This window comes from Pongo abelii, chromosome 15 (assembly GCF_028885655.2).
Source record: "Pongo abelii isolate AG06213 chromosome 15, NHGRI_mPonAbe1-v2.0_pri, whole genome shotgun sequence".
In the NCBI taxonomy this organism is placed as follows: domain Eukaryota; kingdom Metazoa; phylum Chordata; class Mammalia; order Primates; family Hominidae; genus Pongo; species Pongo abelii.
In genome coordinates this window covers 74,610,987-74,638,098 of record NC_072000.2, presented here as the reverse complement: position 1 = coordinate 74,638,098, position 27,112 = coordinate 74,610,987, and the positions used below count along the sequence as shown (strand labels likewise).

Below are 27,112 nucleotides of genomic sequence, written 5' to 3'. Positions count from 1 at the left end.
CAGGCTGCAGTGCAGTGGCACCATCTTGGCTCATTGCAACCTCCACCTCCCGGGTTCAAGTGATTCTCCTGCCTCAGCCTCCCAAGTAGCTGGGATTACCATCATGCACCTTCATGCCCAGCTAATTTTTGTAGTTTTAGTAGAGACAGGGTTTCACCCTGTTGGCCAGGCTAGTCTCAAACTCCTGACCTCAGGTGATCTGCCCGCCTCAGCCTCCCAAAGTGCTGGGATTACAGGTATGACCCACTATGGCCGGCCAGTTCTGGCCATAATTCTGAAACCTAACTTCAGGACTAAAGCTGTCAAGAAGACTGGTGTTTTTGCTTTTGTTTTTGTTTTATAACAGTGCTCCCATGTACTTGCATGACTTAAATGCTGGTAGAGCAGATACTAGAGGATAATATAACCTGCCTGGATATCAAGTACATACCAGTCCTCAGGGACTGGCATAGATGGTGGAGATGCCCCATTTCTTGAATATATATTTTTTGTAACTTCTTACAGTTAAGATAGCTGAGTCAGCATTTTAACTGTTTATTAACGGTGGAAACAGATGGAATTTGAGTCATATTTCTGGAAAGGCAACAGATTCCATACTGGTAAGAAATTTTGTGTTCCCTTTTTGTGAGAATTGTAAAATGATGACAAATATCACTTATTCTGATTTAACAGATGGAAAAACTGAAGTACACAGTAGTGATGCTTATCTTAAGAGGGGCACTATGCATAGACAATGAAATTTACCACCTATGTGTTATGATTTGATAGGTGCTAACATTCCTCAGTGTCACAGATTTTGTCCCCTGACAATCTGCCAGCATACTTGTAATTCCTGCTGTTCACAGTTACTCCTTCAGGGCCATTTCAAGGTTCTCAATAAATGCTTATTTGAGTGATTGAACAAACAAGATACTAAAGACATAGAGTCCCTTAAATTGGATAGATGCCTTATCTGAAAAGTGTAAGATTATCGACTCTAGCATTATTTTGAATATATGTATACGATTTAACCCATTATTAGCTACTACTTAGGTGCAGGGTTTTGATGGAGTAGTATCCAGTAGGCTGATGTTTTATGTAGTGAAGATGTAGGAAAACGCTAGAGTTTTAGAGCCGTGCCTTTGGCTTCTAGGATCTTAGGGAGAGTAGGAGATGTGATATGCTTAACTAACCTGGATGCCAGGTGAGATTTATTTATTTATTTTTGAAACAGGGTCTAGCTCTGTCACCCAGGCTGCAGTGCAGTGGCATGATCACGGCTCACTGTAGCCTGGACCTCCTGGGCTCAAGTGATCTTCCAACCTCAGCTTCCCAAGTAGCTGAGACCCCACCATGCCTGGCTAATTTTTTATTATTTGTAAAGATGGGGTCTTGCTTTGTTGCTCAGGCTAGTCTCAAACTCCTGGGCTCAAACGATCCTCCTGCCTCAGCCTCCCAAACTGCAGGTATTACAGGCATGAGCCACCATGCCTGGTCTGCATGAATTTTGAAATATCAAAAGGAAGTAAGTAAGATGGGAGAGATGCACCATTCCTGGGTTTCTGGAGGTATTGAAATACAGGTTGATGTGTAGAGTGGCGGAGCAAACTCCTATTCCATCTCCTTGCTTCAAAAACCCATTTAACATGTCTTCCTTGGATAGAGAATGTGTCAGATATTAAACTGTTAAGAACAGATACTACGCTTGATCTTAGCCAAAAGGATAAGTTTCACTGGAGTAGCCTGCAGTAGATCTGGAGTTTCTCCTCTGGAGAACACTTAAGAGGCTACTTTAATAGGTGAAAAGATGATAAGGAATTAAAAAAGGAACATTTCAGTGGTAACAGAGAGGCAGGGACAGATGGAAATATTTCAGGAATAGCATGGAAGATAATATTCCGCATCACCTGCACTCTGATTCCCTCTGGTAAATGGGACACGTGGGGGATCGGCTTCCTAAGCGATCCCAGTACTTTACACATGTTTGTTTCTGTGCCTATGAAATCGCTAGTGTATTTAAGGTAAGGATTATATATTTTTATCTGTGTTCCTAGAACCCTTTCAGTGACACGCTGAAAGGTGGCCCGTATGGTTGCTGAATCATTGGAAAATAGACATTCATAAATGACGAAAGATTACAGGTTATCTCACAGTAAAATCATTAGCATTAAACTTCAGTAATGACTGATAAGACACTACACTGATTACATTTCAACCTAATCTTTCTAGCGATTTATTTTTAAAAGTCTCCATTAAACTGGTAAATTCCTCATCCCACAAATAGCCATAAAGACTGGAGTACCAGCTTCAAAATACTTTTTTTTCCTTTTTCTTTTTGAGACGAAGTCTCGCTCTTGTTCCCCAGGCTGGAGTGCGATGGCGCGATCTCTGCTCATTGCAACCTCCGCCTCCCGGGTTCAAGCGATTCTCCTGCCTCGGCTCCCCCAGTAGCTGGGATTACAGGCGCCTGCCACCACGCCCGGTTAATTTTTGTATTTTTTTTCTTTTTTAATAGAGACGGGGTTTTACCATGTTGACCAGGCTGGTCTAGAACTCCTGACCTCAGGTGATCCACCGGCCTCGGCCTCCCAAAGTGCTGGGATTACAGGCCACCCACCCAGGCCACCGCGCCCGGCCTCAAAATACTTTTTTCCTTAGCTGATTTTATCGAGTGGCTATGTGCCTAAGGGAGTGTTCTAAGAAGACGTTAGTTGGGACCCAGGAACGTGGGAAGTACTGGTTTCCGTATCAATTTGTTGGTGATCGTAAACCGATTCAAATCTCTAACTCCTAACTGCCCGCCGACGTTACGGAACCAAATACGCTGACGCCCACATTTCTGGGCAGACGCACAAGTATGTTACGATGGCTCGATTGCTTTTGCCTAGCGGAAACCATTTAGTGAGGACCGAGCACCAAATAACCAAGGAAAAGGAAGTGAGTCAAGGACGTACTCGTCTTAGTGAAAGCGTGAGCCACTGAGATTTGGAAGTCTGCGCTGGGCCCGCTTGGAGTTCTGAGCCGATGGAAGAGTTCAGTCATGTTTGCACCCGCGGTGATACGTGCTTTTCGCAAGAACAAGACTTTCCGCTATGGAGTCCCCATGTTGGTGAGTGGAGCGAGGAGGATCTTCCGCAAGAGGTGGGACCCTCCTCCTCGGCAGGATCAAGACCTGGGAGGGAATCTGTAAAATGTGAAGTTAAGGGCTTGCACTCGGGCTAGGAAGGAGCTAGCGACGGGCTGAGAGCTTTCGTAAAAGCTCTTCTACCAGTCTTTTCCACACCCCCCACTTCCCCGCCGCTGTCCCCCACTCCCGGCTGGATTTCAGGTGTACTAGGATCTGTCTGCTTGTGAGCGTGGCATCTTTCCCATCGTCGAACGCGGTCATTGTTACTATCCTTGATTCACAGTTAAGTAAATTGAAGCTCAGAGAATTCCGTCAGAACCACAGTTTAAGCCAAGTTTGGATGATTACTAAGCTTGCTTCCTCGCTCCCACCTTAGCTATGTTTTGACGATACTGTGGATCATTGGGACTAGATGTATTCCATTTAACTGTACGAATTCCTGGTATCTTTCTGTTTCATCTTTCTAGTTTGTGAATTAGCTTAATTCTTAGAGTTGTTGTGATGAACTAATAACACCTTGTGAATAAAGTGTTGAGTACGGTGCCTGCCACATTGTAGCCAGAATGGTTGCTGTGTTATAATTTGCAAAGCACGTTGAAAACAGCTTCCGTGTTTATATGGTTGCATCCATTTCCACACTGAGTTCCCTAAGGATGTCATGAAATGCAGGCTGAGGCTGGCTTCAGACAACCAGAGTTGAAGTCCAGATGACTCTTATTTGCTTTTTGATCACGGGTAAGTTATTTGCTTCAGCAAGCATTGATGTGTTAGTAAATGAAATAATTAAAGCATATTAACAAAAGCTGCTTTTAAATACAGAATCGATTTTTATTTTGTATGAATGTTGGCACAGGTGAAATTACCAGCTTTTCCATTTAAGCAGACTAAAGGAAAGAAGTGATCTTAGAAAGGTAATGGACATTTTACACATTTTTGAAAAATCCAGATTCATCAAATGTGGATTTTAGGAATCTCCAAAAGATTCACCCATTTAAAGTATCTGGGCCAAGCACCATGGGTCACACCTGTAATCCCAGTGTTAGCAGAAGCCAAGACAGGAGGATTGCTTCAGGTCAGGAGTTCCAGACCAGCAAGACCTCTGTCTCCCCGCCAAAAAAAAAAAAAAAAAAAAAAAAAAAAGTTCAATTTGTTGTTTTTAGCAAATTCGATATTAGTATACTAATATATTTGGATATTAGTATATTCTTAGTTATGGAGCCATGACCACAATTTTAGAACATTTTCATCACCCCCAAAAAAGCATCATAACTAATAGTAGTCACTTCCCATTTCTTCCTACCTCTTATGCTGGCCTGGTAAACCACTAATCTACTTCTACCTGTAAATTTGCTTATTCTGCACATTTCATATTAACACACTAATACAACATGTGGGTTTTTTGTGACTGGATTCTTCCACTTAGAATGTTTTTAAGGTTCATTCACATTGTAACATATATCAATACTTCATTCCTTTTGATGGATATAATTCCATTGTTTGGATATATTTTATCAATTGATGAACATTTGGGTTGTTTCAGTTTTTGACTATTATGAATAATGCTGCTATGAACATTTATGTACACGCTTTGTGTGGAAGTATGTTTTCATTTCTCTCGGGTAGCGAATATACCTAGACGTGGAATTGCTAGGTCATATGGTAACTCTTCAACTTTTCAGGATGTGCCAGATGTTTTCCAAAGTGGCTGCATCATTTTACATTCCCACCAACAATATATGATTTTCAATTTCTCTACATCCTTGCCAACACTTGTTATTGTCCATCTTTTTAATTATTACCCTTTCTAGTAAGTGTGAAGTGATACCTCATTGTGGTTTTGATTTTCATTTCCCTAATGACTTATTATGTTGAGCATCTTTTCAAATGTTTATTGGTCATTTGAATATCTTTTTGGAGAAATGTCTGTTCAAATCCTTTGCCCATTTTTTAATTGGACTGTGTTTCCTTTTATTGGACAGAGGTTTCTTTAAAACCCAAAACCAACAAATCTGCCAGTCTTTGTTGAGAGGCTCTGCATGCTTTTTTGGGCATGCTTTCAACATTCAGCCATGCAATTTACAGCTCCATGTATAGCCTTCACTTCTTACTTGCTCAGAGCTTCAAAATTAGTCATAAGTTGAGAATTTAGGGCCTTCTCAGGTCTTTCTTGGGCATATACATTGCTCTAGGCATGTACACAGTTCTAGTTATTTGCATGACTTTCTAAATTCTCAGGAATATATTTGAGCTTTTCAGAGTCCTCTAAGGACACCTTATTCCTATTATCTACCACATCAGACAGTCATAATGTTAAACAATTACTTCTGAATTTTTTTTTTTTTTTTGACAAACACTTCCTAGGAGAAGTCTGTTCATACTAGTTGAGCTCCAGGTCAGGTAAACTACAGACAGCTTTGTGAATAACATCTTCCAGGAAGTACCAGACTGGTGAAATGATGACAATTCTCACAGAATGGTGTTTTAAAGAGCTCCAACCTCTCTACCCTCTTCACTTGGTGCCAGGCTTTACATCATGTTTGCAGGCTGTTGGTTTTCATGGTTGTTATGGAGCTTGGGTGGAGGGGTGAGAATATGGCAAATTAAAAATGCCACCAAGCTGTTCTTCCTGAGATTCAGGCATTTTTCTTAGGTAAATACTGTGCACATTGTTGCAAGTTTTTCCTTAATTTTCAGAGTTCTAAAAAAGTTTGACAATTTTTTACAAACATTCTCATTGTTTTTGTGGAGGAAAGGATTTTTGGAGATACTCCACCATGTCATTGATACCACCCTTTGGTTCTTCTTTATATCTTCTATGTCTTTGGCGTGATTTTCTAATTTTCCATTTGTTTCAAGAAAATCTGTTGTTGTTTGAAGTATTTTTATGATATTTCCTTTGAGGTCTTTGTCATCTTTGTCAGATAATTCTAATCTCTGGTTTATCTCTGTGTTAGCATCTCTCCATAGCCTTTTTAAAATTCAAGTTTGTCTTAGTCCATTTATGTTGCTAGAAAGCAGGGGTCCTCAGCCCCTGGGCTACGGACTAGTACTGGTTTGTGGCCTGTTAGGAACTGGGCTTCACAGCAGAAGGTGAGCAGTAGGTGAGTGGGCATTACTGCCTGAGCTCCACCTCCTGTCAGATCAGAGGTGGCATTAGATTCTCATAGGACCGCGAGCCCTATTGTGAAGTGCACATGTGAGGGATCTAGGTTGCATGCTCCTTATGAGATCTAATGTCTGATGATCTGAAGTGGAACAGTTTCATCCCCAAACTGCCATCCCGCCCCCCACTCCCGCCACCATCTGTGGAAAAATGGTCTGCCATGAAACTGGTCCCTGGTGCCAGAAAGTTTGGGGACCACTATTGCTATAAAGGAATACTAGAGGCTGGGTAATTTATAAAGGAAAAAATTTTCTTTTGGCTGATGGTTCTGCAGGCTGTACATACTGTGAAGCACGGCACAGCATCTGCTTCTGGTGCGGGCCTCAAGCTGCTTCCACTTGTGGCAGAAGGCGAAAGGGAGCCAGCACGTGCAGAGATCACATGCCAAGAGAGAGGGGAGGGAGGTGGCAGGCTCTTTTTGACAACCAGTTCTCAAGGGAACGAATAGAGTGAGAACTCACTCATTACCACAAGGACAGCATCAAGCCTTTCGTGAGGGATCTGTCCCCATGACCCAAACACCTCCCACTAGGCCTTCCCTCCAACATTGGGGGTCAGATTTCAACAGGAGGTTTGGAGGGTCAAATATCCAAACTGTAGTAAAGTTATTTTCCTGGTTCTTGTCATGACAATGGAATTTGTATGATATCTTGAACATTTTAAATATTAGGAAATGATATCCTATTTAAGTCTTCTAGTTTAGCAGGATGTTGTCATGTTTAACTTGTAGGCAGTAGCCTACTATAATATTTTGGGCTCCCTTTCCTGGCAACTTAGGTTCCAGATTTTGCAGTACTAATGTGGTCTGCTTTGTTCACCTGGTGGTACTGGGATTCGTGCTTGATCATGTCTGTATGGAATGTTGTAATCAATATATGCTTTTAAAGCCATAAGATTGATTAAGATTACAAAATAAGTGAATAGAGAAGAAGAGAAAACATTGTGCCCTGAGGTATGCCAACATTGGAGAGTTGAGGTATACAGGAGGAAACAATCAAGGAGACTAAGAAAGACTGACTCTGTGGCAAAAGAAAAACCAGATATGAGGGAAGAGGAGGAGAGTGTGATCAATTGTATGAAATTTTATTCATGAAATCAGATGAAAATAAGTTAGTCACCAGATTTAGTAATGTGGATGTCATTGATGGTTGGAATGGATCTAAGAGAGAGTAGGAAGAGCAGCTAGTATAGGCAACTCATTTGAGAAATTTTTCTGCATATAGGAACAAAGAAAGAGGTTGGTATCTGGTGGGAAAGTGGTGTCCAGGAAAGTTTGTTAATAGGATAGGAGAAATAATATCATTTTTATGCTGGATCCTGCAGTGGTGAGCAAGATGTTGATGATACAGGAAAGGAGAGAATTGATGAATCAGTGTCCTTCAGTAGATAAGAGAAGATTGGAGATAAATGAAGATATTTAGTTAGTGTGGATTATATGGTAACAGGCAATAAGTGTTGCAGTGCAATTCAAACACCACACACACTCTATGCATAGTCCTGCACAAAACTCCCCTAACTTCCTACACCAGGCATAACCCCAGGATTCTCAGGCCACCCGTGCTTCTGACCAGCTGGTTACAAATTTGGGTGTTTAAGCCACCCCCTCAGGTTCAGTAATTTACTAGAACTACTCATAGAACTCAGGAGAATACTATACTTATGATTACAGTGTTATTATAAAGGATATAAATTAGGAACAGCCAAAAAAAGAGACTCATATGTCGAGGTCCAGGAGGGTCCTGAATGCAGAGCTTCTGTGTTCTCTCCCTATGGGATCAGGGTATGTTACCCTCCTTGCACATTGATGTGTTTACCAACCAGGAAGTTCAACCAAGTTTCACTGTCCAGAATTTTTACTGGGGTTTCATTATATAGGCATGGGTGATTGAACCATTGGCCATGTGACTGAACTGTCTCCAGCTCTCCTCTTCTCCCTTGAGGTTTGGAGGTTGGGTTGATATCACATAGCTCAAAGCCCCAGCCGTCTAGTCACATGGCTGGACTTTTCAGCATGGCCTGCCTGTGTCTTTTCATTGAAACTGAAACAAAAGTTATTTTGTGTATACAAATCTTACATTTTGACATTGCAGGTATTAGCTGCTTATCTATAACAGATATTTTTTCTGATTTGTTCTCTTTTGACTTTATGATGTTTTTATTTCATTTGTCAGCATAGAAGTTTTATTTATTATTATTGTTGTTGTTTTTTTAAGAGAGGAGGTCTTGCTGTGTTGCCCAGGCTGGTCTTAAACTCGTGGCCTCAAGTGATTCTCCCACCTCAGCCTCCGGCGTAGTTGGGATTACAGGGATAAGCTACCATACCCACCCAGAAGTTTTAAATTTTTATGTGGTCACATACACTTGGTTTTGAAATTTATAGCCTCTGATGATAAAATCTTGTGATGGGAAAAAAATGAAATTCATAACCTCAAGGTTTTGTTGGTATTCTCAACTTCAAAATTATAAATGTTTATGTTTTATACCTTTTAATATTTAATTTTTAAATTGGTATATAAATACATTTATAAAAAAAGGAAGGTAGGGGCCGGGCACAGTGGCTCATGCCTGTAATCCCAGCATTTTGGGAGGCTGAGGCAGGCGGATCACAAGGTCAGGAGTTCGAGACCATCCTGGCCAATATGGTGAAACCCTGTCTCTACTGAAAATATAAAAAATTAGTGGAGTGTGGTGGCAGGCATCTGTGGTCCCAGCTACTCAGGAGACTGAGATGGGAGAATTACTTGAGCCTGGGAGGTGGAGGTTGCAGTGAGCTGAGGTCACACCACTGCACTCCAGCCTGGGCGACAATGCAAGACTCTGCCACACACACACACACACACACACACAAAAAATATATATATGTGTGTGTGTGTGTATGTGTATATATATATGTGTGTGTATATATATGTGTATATATGTGTGTGTATATATGTGTGTATATATATATAAAATTATATGTATATATAAATTAAATTAAAAGAAAGGTAGGGATCAAACTTTATTTTTTTCCAAATGGCTACATCTTTCAGCTTCAGAATGAGGGATTAAAGCTAATTAGATTTTTTTTTTTCTTTTTTTGACAGAGTCTCACTCTGTCACCAGGCTGGAGTAGAATGGCGCAGTCTTGGCTCACTGCAACCTCCGCCTCCCGGATTCAAGCGATTCTCCTGCCTCAGCCTCCCGAACAGCTGGGACTACAGGTGTGTCCCACCACACCCGGCTACTTTCTGTATTTTTCGGAGAGATGGGGTTTCACCGTATTGGCCAGGCTGGTCTTGAACTCCTGACCTCGTGATTCTCCCGCCTTAGCCTCCCAAAGTGCTGGGATTACAGGCATGAAGCTAATTAGATTTTTGGATGACATGATAAAGTAGCAATGACAACTTGGGGATCTTTTAAGGTTACTGCATACTGAGAAATGTGGTACATTTCATGAGATTTCTTTTTTTCTTTAGAAAAAAGTGGCAGTATTTACTTAAGAAGAGAAGATGTCATTTATCTGACCCAGAAATTCCATTACTGGATATTTTTTCCCCAGTATATGTGTGCAAAAACAAATGTAATTGGGAGGCTGAGGCAGGAGGATCTCTTGAACCCGGGAGGCAGAGGTTGCAGTGAGCCGAGATCGCGCCACTGCACCCCAGCCTGGGTGACAGAGTGAGACTCTGTCTCAAAAAAAAAAGAAAAAGAAAAAAAAAGAAATATATTTGTGTTAGAAAATGTATGAGTGAGTGCACATAAATAATGTATGTAAAATGCATTATGTTTATATATAGAATTATATAACATGTAGTTATAAAAATATCTCATGTGTGACACACATACAAATATAAAAAGATCTCCACTGGGCGTGGTGGCTCATGCCTGTAATCCCAGCACTTTGGAGGCTGAGGCGGGTGGATCACTTGAGCCCAGGAGTTCAAGACCAGCCTGGGCAACATGGTGAAACCCCGTATCTACTAAAAATACAAAAATTAGCTGGGTATGGCAGCAGTTGCCTGTAATCCCAGCTACTCGGGAGGCTGAGGCAGGAGAATTGCCTGAACCTGGGAAGTGGAGGTTGCAGTGAGCTGAGATCGCTCCTCTGCATTCTAGCCTAGGCAACAGAGGGAGACTCAGTCTCAAAAAAAAAAAAAAGTACAGACTAGTATTATATACTATACGTAAGTATCAATTCCTGGGTCAAATAAATGACATCTTCACTTCTTAAATAAATATTGCCACGTTTTTCAAAAGAAAAAAGAAATCACATGAAATTTACCACACTTCCCAATATGCAGTAATCTTAAAAGATCCCCAAATTGTCATGGCTGCTTTATCATGTCATCCAAAAATCTAATTAGCTTTAATCCCTCATTCTGAAGCTGAAAGGTCTAGCCATTTGGAAAAAAGTAAAGTTTGATCCCTACCTTCCTTTTTATATAAATATATTTGTATTACCAATTAAATAATTAAATATTAAAAAGTATAAAACACTATAAAACATAAACTTTTATAATTTTGAAGTTAAGAATACCAACAAAACCTTGAGGCTGTGACATTATTCCAGAAATCGTTCAACTATCAAACAAGAGAATGAGTAAATAAACTGTGTTCTGTTTTTATAATGGAATACCATATAGCAAAGAAAATTAATTAACTATAGCTGCATACAATATACTTTAAAATACATAATTTCTCACTAAAAAAAGTTACACCAAAGAATAGTTTTAATAAAATTCAAAAACAGAAAAGGCTTAATTATAGAATTTAGTTATTATATATAGATGGTAAAGAAGAAAATCAAGAAGTGAATGCAATAAAATCTAGCTTTTGTGTTAACAGTAAAGAGAGGAAGGTTACCCTTTTATTTGTAAGGGGTATATGTGTTGGCAGTATTCTATTTGTTAAACTGGGTAGTTAATGCATTGTAGTTTATGTTACAATTATCTCTAAATTAATGCTTTATATACACTTTTGTGTGTGTTTATTAATAAAATATCAATGCAGTGTGCAAGATGGTAAGCACGATGCATATTATTATGTCTCCGTTTATATTAAAGGGAGAGTGTGGTATGTTTAAAATGTCTGTGCTTATACATGGATTGATGGTTTTTTGAAGGACAACCAGTAAGTTGGAAACAGGGGTTATATTGGGGGGAAAGACATAAATAAGATAGAAATTGTACCCTTTGAGTTCAGGCAAAATACTACCCTAATGAGGGCTCCCTACCCCTTCATCCCCCCTTGAAGAATGGCTTCAGTCATTTAGAAGGGCTAAGCTTTTGAAAATATTATTTTCTTCTTTTGTTAAATCAGCAAAATGTCAGGTATGTCTGCTTTTTCTGAGTTATGTAAATTCCACAGTTTGGCTGATGCAAAAATATTTGAAGTCCAGTCTATAGAAGTTTTCAATTAGCTACTTTGAGATACAGCATTTGGTATTAACAAAGTTCCACAACATAAACCTTTGTAATACATTGCAGCACTGAAGATAGCAAATTGACCTAAAAGCATAAAAAGATGAATTAACCAAATGAATTGGATGAATTATTGTTTGTTCATTTTTAATTGTACTCAAATTACATTTCTTAATTTATTAGGGGAAAATGATAGGAGAACAGAAAGTAAAATATTAAAAATTAAAATTGTTATTCTACTAAACATTTACAGTTAGTTGTAAATTGGACAAAATCATTTGTGTGTTTTTGTTTTTAGAGAATACATTTATAAATGCAATGACAGTATTGTAAATATGTTTTCTTTGCATAGGAGAAGATAACTCTCTCTTAGTTAGCTGTGACTGCTGTATTGCTTCAGTATGAGGTGAGAGGTGACCCAGCTATTTGTAAGGTTCTTGTATTGGTTTGAACCCCGAGAGCGTGCCAGTGGTCAACACGAGGCGGCGTGGAGCAACATGCTGTTTTAATGAGCGCCTGGGTGCAGGTGGGCTGAGGCCTAAAATGGCGTCAGCCCCAAGTGAGGACGGGACGAAAGTTTTATAGTCTCCTGTAAACAGGAAGTGTCCTAGTCTGACGTAATTGCTAAGTTGTACCTGGATGGCCTCTTTCTCCATCTTCAGGGGTATGTGTCTTCCGGCCAGCTCTCTTCCTGCTTCTGCTATCTTGCTGGCGCACCCTGCTGGCGCAAGTAGCCTTGAGTCTTGGGACTGGGCCTGAGAAGAGTTTTTCATCTCCTTAAGCTTTCAGGACCCAGGGAGAATCTTACATTCCTGTCTATTTGGTTATAGAAAAGGGAAAAGGGATGACTTTCTCAATAACTATTTCAGGCGTGACATAGGGGTGGCGTGGGCACCTTGGAAAAAGAAAACCTTAATTTTTTGGGTATTCTTGAGAGACGGGCTGGTATCCACCGTGTCATTGTATCAGGAGCATCATCTGGATTGTCTGGAAACATCTGTGCCTGCAAGACAGTTAATGTTGAGAGGACAAGGCGGTGTCGACAGGCAGACGCATGGCCTTATTTGCTGCTTCACAAATCAAAGACCTTGTCTGGATTAAGGAGGGAAGGTAATTCCTGAAGGGCTCAGAGTCTGGTAAGGGTGGAGGCCCCAAGACAAAAGTTCAGCCATACATGATTGCAAAGGGACTATAAAAAGAGGGTGCTTTTGGTGTTGTGCAGAGCCTTATGAGGGCAAAGGGGAGATTTTTTTTGTCCACGACTGCTGGGTTTTTAGAGCCAGCTTGGTGAGTTGGGCTTTAAGGACAGAGTTAATTTTTTCAACTTTGCCTGAAGATTGAGGCCTGTAGGGTGTGTGGAGAACCTAGTTTATTCTTAAGGATATAGAGACGCCTTGGATAATTTGGCTGATTAAGGTGGGCCTGTATCGGACTGGATGGATGTTGGGAGGCCGAAACGGGGAATTATATGCATGATGAGAGTTTGTGTGACATTTGCACCTTCTGAAGTTGTTGGGAACACTTCTGCTTACCTGGAGAAGGTACAGACCAAGACTGGAAGATAGCGGAGCTGCTTATCGGGTGGCATGTGAATGAAGTTTACTTGCCAATCTTGCCTGGGTACCTGGCCCCGGGCTTGGTGGGTAGGAAAAGGCGGTGGCCGGAGGGAGCCCTGGGGTGACACTGAGTGGCAGATAGAGCAGGACTGGGTGATTTCTCGAACATAGCTGGAAAGGTGAGGACAAGTGAGAATAGGGTGGAGAAGTTGCAAGAGAGATTTGTAACCAACATGGAAAGCGCTGTGGAGGCTTTGGAGGTGAGGAAGGCTTTGAGAGTGAGGAGGAATGAAGTGCCTTTCCTTGACATACCATGGTCCTTGCTTTTGAAGGTTTTGGGCTCAGAAGTCCTCCTTTTCTTCTGAGGAGTAAAGAGGAGAGAACAAGGACAGGACAGAAACTGGCCTTGCACGGGTTGCAGGGCTACTTGTTTGGCTACCTGATCTGCTAGCACATTTCCAGCCGATATAGGATTGTCCGGGGTTTGGTGGCTCCTGCAATGAATGATGGCAACTTTCTGTGGGAGTCTGGCAGCTTGAAGGAGCTTGCTGATGAGAGAGCCATTTATGACAGGAGTGTTTTTTGCGGTTAAAAAACCTTGTTCTTTCCAGATAGATGAGTGTGAGTGTACTATATGGAACGCATAATGAGAATCTGAATATATGTTAATTTGTTGTCTGGCTACTAGAGTGAGATCTTTAGTGACAGCAGTGCGTTCAGCTTTTTGGGAGGTGGTGCCTACGGGGAGCAGATTGGCTTCAGTAGTGTATGTGAGGGGGTAACGCTATGTCATAGCCATCATGCTGGCATCCTTGACATAGGAAGGAGCTGCCATCTACAAATCAAGTAAAGGAGACATCTGGAAGAGGTTGGGCTGTTAGGTTTGGAAAAGGTGTAAGACAGGTTTAAACAGTGTTCACACAGAAGTGTGTAGGGTCTTGGGCGTTGTAGCTTCAGGTAAGAGTGTGGCAGGGTTTAGATGAGAGCTGGATAGCACGGTGATTTGAGGGGTTTCTATGAACAGAGCGTACAGTCGGAGGAGCCGTGGGGCAGAGATGAGACTTAGTACACTGTGGTGAGCTAGCATGTCTTTGATGTTATGGGTTGAATAAACTGTTAGGTTGGCATGGAGAGATAGTTTTAGGCTTTCAAGAATGAAGACAGCAGCTGCCTCCAGGGCTTGGAGGCAGGCAGGCCATCTGAGAACTGTGGCTTCAAGCTGTTTGGAGAGGTAGGCGATAACCTGGAGGGTGGGTCCCTTAGACTGGGTTAGAACACCTAGTGCAACTCCACACATTCGTCGGTATAGAGGGAGAAAGGTTTGGTGAGGTCTGGGAGAGTGAGGATGGGGGCCGAGATGAGAGCCTTCTGGAGTAGATGGAAAGGTTGGGTGATAGGCTATGCAGGGTTTGAAGGCTCATGGAGAGGGCCTTTAGTGGCTTGGTATAACGGTTTGGCAAGTAGAACAAAGGAGGGAACCTAGAGCCTAAAATATCCCACTAGTCCTAGGAAAGAGAATTTCTTGCTTAGTTTTCAGAGGTGGGAGGGACTGGAGGAGGGATATGCGGTTGGTTGTGAGCCCTCGGGTTCATGGGATAAGAGCCAGGTCTAGATAGGTGACTAAGAGGGCTCATATTTTTGCTTTCTTAGGGGAGACCTGATACCTCCGTTCTGCCAAGAAGTTTAAAAGAGAGAGATAGCATGGGCATTGCAGTCTCTTTGAGAGGGGCTACACAGGAGCAGATCATTAACACATTGAAGGAGAGTGGATGGTTTTAGGGATAAGGTACAGAGGTCATGAGCAAGGGCCTGTCCAAAAAGATGGGGGATGTCTGTGAAACCTTGAGGTAGGACGCACCAGGTGAGCTGATGTGAAAGGTGGGTGTCGGGGTTTTCCCACGTTAAGGCAAAGAGGTTTTGGGAATCAGGGTGTAAAGGAATTGTGGAAAAAAGCATCCTTTATATTTAGAACAGGAAAATGGGTGGTATTGGAGGGAATTGCAGAAAGTAAAGTATATGGGTTAGGAACTATGGGACATACTGGGAGTACAGCTTGGTTAATGAGCCTGAGGTCCTGTACTAAGTGATAAGTTCCATCTGGCTTTGTAACAGGTAGAACTGGTGTGTTAAAAGGAGAGTTTGTTGGGTGGAGTAGGTGACTGGTGAGGAGGCGAGAAATGATAGGCTTTAGGCCTATGAGAGCTGCTTGGAGGATGGGATACTGCTTCTGTGATAGGAACTGGGTGGACTCTTTAAGGGTAATGCGGACGGGGGTGTGGTGTTTTGCGACTGAAGGTGTGGAAGTATTCTAAACAGCGGGGTTAACTACGGATGGGGGATAAGGTAAATTTGCATGTTTTAAGGTGGGAGGTTGGAGGAGTAGAAGAAAGTTAGATGCCCCGAGGGGTCTGGGTTGATGCGTTGAGTACTATGGGGAAAGTGCAAGTGGAGAGTAGTGTGGAGTTTTGAAAGGATGTCTCTGGCATGAGGGCAGGACTAAGAAAGGGCGACTGAAGGAAAAGGTGTGCAGGGAGCAGAAAAGTGGAGGGGTGGCTCAGGGTTTGGAGACTTGTCTGTCAATTCCCACAACAGAGAAAAGGGAGCACTGGGTGTGTCCTGAAAAATTAGGTAAAGCAGAGTAGTTTGCCCAGTATTAATTTAAAAAACCATACTGGCCTACCTGCCACCATCAGGGTTACCCTTGGCTCGGATGAAGCGATGGTAGTTGCCGGGGCATCCGTTCCAGGGCACCATCAATCTTCAGCGGCAAGGCCAATGAGATCCAAGTAGGAGGTTTTGGCCGGCTTAGGAAGTGATGGGGGCGGTCTTTGCAGGGGCCGCTCACAGTCCAATTTCCAGTGGGGTCCTCTGCAGAGGGGGCATGGCCTGGTGGGCTTACCTGGATTTGGGCATCGTCTGGACCAGTGGCCTTCATTGCCACACTTGAAACAGGTGCTAGGTGGAGGCAGGTTGCTAGGAGGCTTCCCTGTGTAGCTGCGGACCCGTGGGCCTGCAGGGCCCCTGATGGCGGAGGCAAGCATTTGAAACTCCGCCTGTTTTTGCCTTTTACTTTCCTTATCATGATTGTTAAAGACTATGAAGGCTAAATTAAGAAGGTCTTGTTGTGAGGTTTGAGGGCTGTCATCAAGCTTCTGAAGCTTGCGCAGAATATTGGGGGTGGATTGGGAGATGAACCAAAGGTTTAAGATAATAGTTCATTCTGAGGGTTTGAAGGGGGAAGAAGGGTTAACAGGCAGTGGAGGATAGGCAGGGGCGTAAGGTGGCGGGATGGGTTTACAAGCTTTAGGAGAGGGCAGTGGGGGAGGAGAATGGGTACAGGCAATATTAGAATTGTCCCGAGGAGGGGATGGTGTAGGAAAAGAAGTGGATACAGCTGACTGGGAAGATGGCAGCTGAGAAGACAATGAGGAGGCTTGGGGGTTAAAGAAGATGGTTGAGAGGAAAAGGTAGGGGTTGGGAGGGGTGGATAGCAGTCAGCTGGATCAAATGAGAAAAAAGAGGTAGGGTCGGGAGGAGAAAGGCGATCAGGGCGGTGAGAATGGAGGGGAAGGATTTGAACAGGTAAGCAAGAATTGCAGAGGTTGGGTTGTGATCTGAGTGCAAAAAGGCCTGGACATAAGGAATTTCTCCCCATTTTTCCAGTAGTCGGCAATAATTGCTTAAGTCAGTTAAAATTGTAAAGTTGAATGTTCTATTTGCGGGCCATTTGGACCCATTATTTAATTTGTACTGTGGCCAGGCTGTATTGCAAAAAAGACAAGGTACTTAAAGCGAATATCTTGCCTGAGGCCTAAGGTTTGCAGGTTTTTTATGAAGCAGCCTAGAGGGCTGTTGTTTGGAATGGAGGACCGGGAGTTTCCCATAACAGAGGGTAGGCTCGGGAGAACAGGGAAAAAGGAGACCGTCCTGGAGGGAGATGATAAAGGAGCAATTGTCACCGCTGCCTTTTTCGTTCCTGGAACACGATCAAATGGCTTAGAGGCGTCCCCCTAAGACTAGATGATCAGCGAGTGCCTGGCACACGCCAGAGCCTTCTTGGACCAACATTGGATATTCGGACCAGAGAAACTAAGAGAGGCCGTGCGGATTTTCCCTGTTAACTGGGCCCCTGAGGAAACTTACCAGTAGGCAAGATCAGTGACCAATGTGCATGCACAGAGAGGCAACTGGAGATCGAGGAGCTTCCTTTGTCTGGCTGCTGTGGCCTGCTGTCTGGGGTGGAGGGGTAGGTTCACAGGGGACGTGGACCAGAACCCCTCCCGGGTTTCAGCACCAGATGTAAGGTTCTTGTATCGGTTCGAACCCTGAGAGTGCACCAACAGACAACATGAGGTGGTGAGGAGCAACATGCTGTTTTAATAAGTGCCTGGGTGCAGGTGGGCTAAGGCCTAAAATGGCATCAGCCCCAAGTGAGGATGGGACAAAGGTTTTATAGTCTCCTGTAAACAGGAAGTGTCGTAGTCTGACATAATTGCTCTGTTGTACCTGGATGGCCTCTTTCTCAATCTTCAGGGGTACGTATCTTCCGGCCGGCTCTCTTCCTGCTTCTGCCATCTTGCTGGTGCACACTGCTGGCGCAAGTAGCCTTGTGCCTTGGGACTGGGCCTGAGAAGGGATGAGTTATTCATCTCCTTAAGCTTTCAGGTCCCAGGGAGAATCTTACACTATTCATCCCTGCTTTGAGATGTCAGGGAAATCTACAGGTGTCTTCTGAAATCCAAAGTCCATTCTAAGCTTGTTTTATAAGAGCGACACACAATAAGTAATGGTGAGTGAGTTTCTCCTTGTGGTCATGAAGTTTTGTAGCAATACTGAAACTGCCTTTGCAAAATTATAACTGAGGAAATTATGACAGTGAAAGAAATCAGACCTAACTGACTCCATCTTGCTTCTAACCTGTAAGCTGCCCTTGTTCATTCCTGGGCATAGGCCGAACTAACTTTGGGAAGGAATTCAGTTCATGGTTTGACTCTGAAACAAAATTGATAATAGCCCTTTCCCAAAGACTCCCTTCTTGCCTGGGGACCAGTCTGCCTTTGCAGGACTAACAAATTAGCTACAAGATTAGAAATTACGGTTTATGGGTCATGCAGCCTCTGGTTCCAAGAGTCTGAACCTCCCAATTGCTCCTGGGGATAACATCCCTATTGTAAAACCTAACATCAGTTCTTGAGATATTTTGCAGACCCTGCACTGGATGGATCAGCTGACATTATGCAGACGGGTAATCGGGCTCAACCAGTTCTGCCATCCCACCCAGTGACAGAAAACAGCAAGGAAAGCTCACTTCGCCCCCTATGAGTCCATCTCCAAACTGACCAATCAGCACTCCCCACTTCCCAAGCCCCTACCCACCAAATTATCTTTAAAAACTCTGATCCCTGAATGCTCAGGGAGACTGATTTGAGTAATAATAAAACTCCGGTTTCCACACAGCTGGCTCTGCAATTCCCCATTGTTATTCCCCATTGTAATTCCCCTGTCTTGATAAATCGGCTCTGTCTAGGCAGCACGCAAGGTGAACCCATTGGGTAGTTACAATTCTTTATTATGAAGTTTAAATCTTTTGAAAATACTGTGCCTCAAAGAGGTGCCAGCAAAAAAATGAAAGTGATTCTGTATATCTTAAGATGATGTTTCAGAATTTCAGTATATAGTAAGAATTTGAAGACTTTCTTTACCTGTGATCTGTATAGCCATATTGTCCCTGGGAATACAATGTGATATAGAGAATATTCTGCAGCAATTTTTCATGAGATTTCTTTATCACTTGGTAAGGTAATGAGAACTCCAATTGCCTTATTTTGAAAAATCATAACATCAAAAGAATTCTGGTCTTGAAGGAAAAAATGGCGAGTTTTACTGCTGGGTTTACCTTGTGTAATCATAGTATGAAAAGAAAGAAAAACCTTAAACAAAAAAACAGAGTAATTTTATAGAGTTTATTTGAACAAAGAAAATTCATGAATCAGGCAGCACTCAGAACCAGAAGAAGTTGAGAGAGCTCCATTCTGCAATATGGGCAATGAGTATAGACAAAACAGGAAAGTGAAGTACAGAAATAGCTTGATTGGTTATAGCTAGGCATCTGCCTTATTTGGACATGGTCTGATCAGTTGATCAGGTTTCAATTTCATTACTAACTAAGGAAGATCGCATAGCAATGGAATTACAGAGACATCCCTGGGCAAAATTTAAGTTAACAATGGGCGAGTCATTTAGTTGGCTGTGCTTTTATTTCCTCATTTGTTGATTTTTTTTTTTTGTTTTTGTTTTTTCTTAGCAAAAAACAAAAATAGGTCTATTTTAAGAGTCAAATAATATAATGCTTGTTATGATGTCATTTAAATCATAAGGTCAAATACAGGTATAGGGTGACGATTTTGGTATTTGGTAATGATGTGCTATAATGGTTTCCTAGCCAGTATATACTGCATTTACTCTAAAAGATGAATGGTGACTCACCGGGAAAAATAATCTATAGAATTTTTGTATAATGTGCCTCTATTGTTGTTTAGAAAAACAATCTATAGATAGGCTGAATTTGAATTCTGGTCTTCTGTTTTGCTTAAATGTTTCCTTTCTTTGTTTTAGTTGCTGATTATTGGAGGTTCTTTTGGTCTTCGTGAGTTTTCTCAAATCCGATATGATGCTGTGAAGACTAAAGTAAGAAATATAATTAGAGTTTGACATGTGTCTGTCTATATGTATGTTCTGATTTAGGAGAATTGTATACTCAGTATACTAAGCAGTCTGAGTTTGTCTTGCTTTTCAACACTAAGAGGTGATCTTTGTTTTTTTCTTTAAAATAACATTAGTGATCACATGGCAGTGAATCATGAAATGTAACTAATTTCGTAATCTTTCTTTCTTTTTTTTTTTTTTTTTTGCCACGGGGTCTCACTCTGTCGCTCAGACTGGAGTACAGTGGCCTATCCTGGTTCACTGCAACCTCTGCCTCCCAGGCTCAAGCAATTCTCTTGTCTCAGCCTCCCAAGTAGCTGAGATTACAGGTGTGCTAATTTTTGTATTTTTAGTAGAGATGGGGTTTCACTATGTTGGCCAGGCTGGTCTTGAACTCCTGACCTCAAATGATCCACCCGCCTTGGCCTTCCAAAGTGTTGGGATTACAGGTGTGAGCCACCGTACCCAGTCTAGTAACCTTTCTTATTTCATTAGAAAATTTGCAATGTTGTTAGCATTCTCCCCCAAAATATGATCTGGTGTAGCTGTTTTTAGAATTTAGAAGGGATTAAAAAACAGAGGTCAATAATTTTGCTTTATTTTATTTCTCTTAATTATATTTAATATTAATATCAGTAATTGTATAAAGTATATTGATATGTATCTTTAATAACTGTTACTAAAAGGAAAATTATTTTTCAGTATAAATAAAGACACCTAAATTTATAATGTCTACTTTGTAGTAGGACTATATTAGTTCATACACACACACACACACACACACACACACACACACAGATGATCCTTGACTTATAATGGGGTTATGTCTTGCTAAACTCGTTGTAAATTGAAAATATCATAAGTAAAAAATGCATTTAATACCTGATTAAATGGATCGTAAAGTAAAAGAACCGTACATTGAAACATTGCAAGCTGGGGACTGTCTATATGTTATCGTCTTTATTTTACAGGTGAGGAAACTGAGGGGGTCTATACATTAACTATAGTGGGTCTTTACTTGAAGAAACTGAAGAAAAATAAAGAAAGCTTATCTAAGTTGGCTAAGGTCACATAGCTACTTAGGGGTAGAGCTAGGATTCTCACCCTCTGTAATCACACAACTGTGAAATTCAGGACACATAAGAACTCTGGTTTTTTCATTCAGAAGTACATAGCTTTTATTCATGGCACATATCTGATATTTGTAGTTTTTTCCCCAAGTAATATATGTATTTTATTAGCAGACCTCAGTAATATTGATAGAAAAGTAGAGTATAAAGTCCTATTCAGTTTCCTCAGTTAATTTTATGGTTTTAGAGAAACCAACATCAGCTAGTTTTAAGGACAGTAGGTATTAGGGTAAATTTTAAATTTAAAAAATGTACTTTCTATGAAGGACTAGAACAATTTTATTTAATGAGCAATTTTACTTAATTTTCAGTTAACAACTTTCAGTTTAACTGTGTTAAAAGCTCTCAGTTAGCATCCCAATTACTTTATCAAGGAATTTTTTTCTTTTTCCCTTTAAGATGAAAATTATGGTAGTATATGACATTTGGAAGGGAGAAAATGAGTATATATTTGAAAAATAATTGAATAGTGGTCATGTGTTAATATTTGTTAGATGCTGCAAGTATTCAGAAACTAGTACTTATAAAGTTTATAATTGAGGCTGGAAGACAGCTAATTAAAAAAATGTACCCAGACATATAATATAGCAATGCCAGTAAAAGGCCATTACTAGACGTTCAAGGAGAGGTGTGTAGTTTTAACTTGGAAAAGGAGAATCAGAGAAGGTTTTCTAAAGGCATTAGCCTTTGAACTAGGCTTTAAGAATGAGGAGGAATTAGCTAAATGATAGAAATGACTTATATTCTATAAGGTAGAGGGATTATTGGGCACACGGTCAGTGTTTCATTTTAGAAATAACTCTCTGGCAGTGGAGTACAGGTGGATGGGTATTGGGGGAGCAAGAGAGAAGAGAAAATATTGTTTAGGTTGGAAGTAAAGAGATCTGTTAGGATTCTGGGGCAGTAGCATAGATGAACAATAATGGAACCTGAAATAAAATATTTGCAATGATGATAAAGAGAAATTAATGAGTTCCAGCAATAATTTTAGCAGCAAATTGATAGTATTTGATGACTAATGTATGTAATAAAATATGAATAAATCTAGGATGTCTCAAGGTTTTGGTTTTGAGGACTAGGTAAATGGTGGTGCCAATAACCCAGTGTATTAGTCTGTTTTCACACTGCTAATAAAGACCTACTCAAGACTGGGTAATTTATACAGAAAAGAGGTTTAATTGACTTACAGTTTCACAAGACTGGGGAGGCCTCAGGAAACTTACGGTCATGGCAGAAGGGGAAGCAAACATGACCTTCTTCACATGGCGGCAGGAGAGAGAAATGAGAGCCTAACAAAGGGGGAAATCCCTTATAAAACCATCAGATCTTGTGAGAACTACTATCATGAGACTAGCATGGGGGAAACCATGTCCGTGATTCGATTACTTCCCATCGGGTCCCTCCCATGACACATGGGAACTACAATTCAAGATGAGATTTGGGTGGGGACACAGCCAAACCATATCACCCAGTTAAGGAGAACAGGGGAAGTTGAGCTTCCAGACGAGGTTTAGGAAATGGAGTCAAAGTAAATGGAACAAGGTTAAGTAAGGTTAAGAGAATGAGGTTGATTGAAGTTGAGAGGACGAGGTCAGTTGAAGTCAAGGGAATGAGGTTAAAAGAAGGAGGATGGTTAAGGTCTGTAGGAGGAAGATGAGAGGACATGGTTGAGGTGAGAAGGATCAGAAGACAAGGCCTATGAGATTTAGAGGCCGAGGTTGGTTGATGATGTTGAAAAGTCAAACTCAGGTGATCAAGAGTCAGTGTTTGGGTGAGGTTGAGTTCCAGTTAGGTAGAGAGGATGAGGTAATGTTGAGGTTAAGCGGTTGAATTTTATCCTTGAGGATTGAAAGGATAAGACTGTTTGAGGCTGATAGTGGTTGCATGGGTTGAGAGATTGAGGTTAGGGTGGTCAAGAGGGTAAATTGCTGAGGTCAAGGGGGGTTGACACTGTGGTCTAAAGGAAAAAATTGGATCAAGAGAGGATGGGTTCAGTTGAGAAGTTTAGAAAAGGATGTAGGAAGCACAATATGGATTTGGGGTGACCAACCATCTTTGTTTGCCTGAGACAGTCCTGATTTTTGTACTGAAAGTTTGACATCCCAGGAAAAAAAAATCTTGCTTCCCAGTAATGGATGTGCAAAGTTCATGGGAAAGTATAAGCCTAAAAAAGTAAGAGCTGGAAGCAACAGCTTTCAAGTTTTAGAAAATGATTTGGAATAGTTTATCTGCTGTCCCTAGTGGCTGTTGCTGTTTTTTTCTCGTGAGTGCTGATACTAACAACCAAGGATCCACAATAATGGGTCATACATTGTTGGATCACACCAAAAGATGTGATGTAAGTGTGCAATATAAGTACATTGCAGTTGCGAGCAGTAAGTCTTCGACTTTGCCTGCCTGTTGTGCTTTGTAACAGATGGTGTTAGTTTAATTTTTAACATTATAAATATTGTGACCGTGTTTTCTAAGATTAGATAATGAAAATGAGAACAATTATAATACCGCCAGTATGATTCAGACATCACTGAAAAAGAAAGCTAAATGACTCTGTTATTTTAATGACATATGGAAGGACACATACAACTGGATTAAGGAGTTAAATAACCAAAACGGAGCATACTGCACAATACACAAACAAGAAATTGAGATTGGGCCTGGTGGAGACAGGGATGTGAAAGCAGATATGAAGACTGAATCTCACAGGTCCAAGATGAGGCAGGCAAGTACTTATAAATCAATCATAAGTTTACTCATCTCCCCAAAATACAATACTACACTCAGTCTAAAATAGAGCTGCTGAGTTAGCTTGTGTATACCATACCAGTGAGAACATGCATTATCATATTGTTCTCTTGATTGCTCTATGAAACTGACTAAAGTGACATTTTTCTGATTCAGAAGTTAGAACTACTAAAATATCCTATGAGTGAACAAAAGGGAGACTGGTACCAGGTCTGTTGACCTCCTATGTATACTGTTAAATTTTACCAAGGATCGTGCTATTGTATATCAATGCTAAACAGAAAAATGGCACCAAGAAATGTCCACCTTAGCTCTTAGGTACTTGATTTAGAAAAAATTGAGTTTCAAATTATCTTCTGGGGCTGGGCATGGTGGTTCACATGTGTTAATCCCAGCACTTTGGGAGGCCAAGGTGGGTGGATCACTTGAATCAGGAGTTCAGGACCAGCCTGGGCAATATGGTGAAGCCTCATCTCTGCAAAAAATGCAAAAAAGTAGCCAGGCGTGGTGGTGCGTGCCTGCAGTCCCAGCTACTCGGAGGCTGATCTGGGAGGATTGATTTAGCTCAGGAGTTTGAGACTGCAGTGAGCTATGATCGTGCCATTGCACTCCAGCCTGGGTGACAGAGCGAGACCCTGTCTCAAAAAAACAAAAGACTCAAAAAGCCAAATTATCTTCTGATTTCTTTGAAGATTTTAATGAAACCACAGAAAATGTAAAACCAAAAATTGTTCATATCTTGTCAGTTGTTGCTTTTGCCCAGTTTTCCTTATAGGATACCAATCAGATGTGTGTTATATTCTTTATGCCCAACATTTCTATTATGATTTTTCAATGTTTTGTTTTCCCCTCATTATTTTTTTTGTACTTTATTGTGTATATTTTCTATTGTTTTATCTTCTAGTCACTAAACCTCTCTTTTGCTGTGTTCAATCTCCACATGAAGCCATCCCTTGATTTCGTGATTTCAGTTACTATATTTTTTAGTTTTAAAATGCACATTTAATTCTTTATTACACATTCTAGTAGTCTGGAGAAATCTTCTATGATGCCATGTTTTAATCTATTTTTTCCTTTGATGTCTTGAACATATACAAATTATTGTTACTTAAAGGCCTGTCTCCAACATAAGGATCACTATAGATCTGCTTTTATTATCTAATTTTTCTCTTGTTTTTTTCAGTTGATGATTCTATCTTTAAACATGCCTCATAATTTTTAAATACTAGACATTATTTATAAACAATTATAGAGGTTCCAGATGGTATTGTTTTCTTCCATAAAAGGCTTATGCTTTTTTCTGCAATGCAAATAGATTGAGGGCTGCTCCATCTTAATATCATCCAGGAGTGAGCCAGGTCCTGGCTTGACTTCACTTAATTAAGACTTAGGCTATCCTCTCTATTTCTTCCCTATTCCTAGCCCCCAATCTGTTTGTCTTGCAGAAAAAAGGATAAGTCTTTCCTGGAGGAAAACAATATCATCTGGAACCTCTATAGTTGTTTATAAATAATGTCCATGGACCTACATGGCTTTAAATTGATGCTCCAGGAAATTCTGCTCTACTTTTCAGAGAATTTTCAACCTAGTGGTATACTTCTATTTTACGCAGTTCTAGAATTTCAAAACTGTTGTATGTTTTGATCTCTATTTTTTGTCATTATAGCCCTGTGTGGTGGTTTCTGTGACCTCCAGTAGCAGCCATCTGCCTGGTTTCAAACCTTTGTTCTTATCCTGTGGGTTTACCAGGTGTGTCAAGGGTTTCCAGGGAAAAAATGGGCTTTCAACTCTAAGCTCTTTTGGAACCCTTTCTTTAGTGGGTCTTTATCTCTTAAACTCCAAGAGACTGCAGGTAATAGCGTTTTTTGGTTGATTATTTTGTTTTGCAAATTACTTGGACATTATTGGATAAATTTTAGATTATTGGAGAAATTTTGTACAGAAAATAAAGATACGGGAAGAAAGTTTATCAAAGCATTATACAATAGAGTAGCATCTTAGATAGAGGTTTGATTTTAATGTATGCTGGTAAGGCAGAAATTTCACACAATCAAAATTAGCACTAAAAATTTCTTTTAAATCACATAAAGTACAGATATATCTCTCAATAATACAGTCAGTTCCTCGCGCCCACCAACAGTAGGTCATTTGCTGTTTTCTTAGTTGAAAGCATATGAGGAAGTTAACTTGTATTGTAGGTTTGTGTTTTATCCCTTTTACATACATGCAATTATTAATATAGTAATTCATTATTTTATTTTTATTTATCTAAGTTGTTTTGTTGTGAAACACAATACAGAAACCAAGGAGTATATTGAACATACATGTACAATTTAATAAATTATCATAAACTGAAAACCCAAGTAACCACCATCTGTGTCAAAAAGTAAAAATTGTTAAGCATCCCAGACCCATTCTGTGTGCTGCTTCCTAATCTCTCTTCCTGCCGCTCCATGCCTTCCTCTTGGCCCTAGGATAAACACTACTGCGCTTTTTTTTTTTGTTTTTGTTTTGTTTTTTGTTTTTTGTTTCGAGACGAAGCCTCACTCTGTGGTCCAGGCTGGAGTTCAGTGGTGCAATCTTGGCTCACTGCAACTTCCGCCTCCCGGGTTCAAGCGATTCTCCTGCCTCAGCCTCCCGACTAGCCGTGCATGCTACCGCACCTGGCTAATTTTTCGTATTTTTAGTAGAGACAGGGTTTCACTGTGTTAGCCAAGATGGTCTTGATCTCCTGACCTCATGATCCGCCTGCCTCAGCCTCCCAAAGTGCTGGGATTACAGGCATGAGCCACCACGCCTGGCCCTACTGTGCTTTTTATAGTAATTACTTCCTTGGTTTTACCATTTTAGAATACATCCCAAAACCTTTTGATTAATTTTCTTTGTTTTGAATTTTATATCAGTGGAATTATATATATCTTTTTGTGCTGACTTCTTTTATTCAATATTATATATGTGAAATTCATTTGTGCTTCAAATTTAAGTCAGGGATCAGCAAGCTTTTCCTGTAAAGAGCCAGATAGTAAATTTGAACTTTTGCATTTACTGAAGTTTGCTGTTGTAGTACAAAGGCAGTCATAGACAAACGTAAATAAATGAACATAGCTATGTTCATATGTTTCCATTTTTATTTGTTTCCATAAATTTTTAAAATTTGGTCCTTTTTTTTTTTTTTAACTCTTTGGTCGTTCTGGAGCGTTGTGTATAATTTCCATGTATTTGTACAGCTTCCAAAGTTCCTCTTGTTATTGATTGCTATTTTTATTCTGTTTTGGTCAGAGTAGACACTTGATATGATTGATACTTTTTTG

The 27,112-nt window shown here is 40.7% G+C and overlaps 1 protein-coding gene and 1 non-coding gene across 11 annotated transcripts in view; one reads left to right on the top strand and one right to left on the bottom strand.

The window, feature by feature from the left end:
- COX16 (COX16 cytochrome c oxidase assembly homolog (S. cerevisiae)) overlaps nt 1–27,112 on the top strand; it is a 36,227-nt gene continuing 9,115 nt past the window's right edge. Inside the window, exons 1-4 of one of the 10 annotated variants that reach the window (XR_010136991.1) lie at nt 1–3,088; nt 9,353–9,469; nt 19,840–19,911; nt 23,632–23,778. Coding sequence is in view for 8 of the 10 variants with exons in the window: in XM_063715605.1 (XP_063571675.1) it covers nt 3,020–3,088; nt 9,353–9,469; nt 19,840–19,911; nt 23,632–23,778 (405 nt within the window). In the remaining 2 variants the exon portion in view is untranslated. Of the gene's footprint in view, nt 3,121–9,352; nt 9,470–19,839; nt 19,912–23,631; nt 23,779–27,112 lie in introns of all 10 variants that reach the window. The other 9 variants (XM_063715605.1, XR_010136993.1, XM_009249215.4 and 6 more) reach the window with 9 other exon arrangements.
- Nucleotides 1,518–1,714, bottom strand: LOC112128959 (U2 spliceosomal RNA). The gene has a single exon (XR_002911397.3). It is a non-coding gene; the product is annotated as a U2 spliceosomal RNA (small nuclear RNA).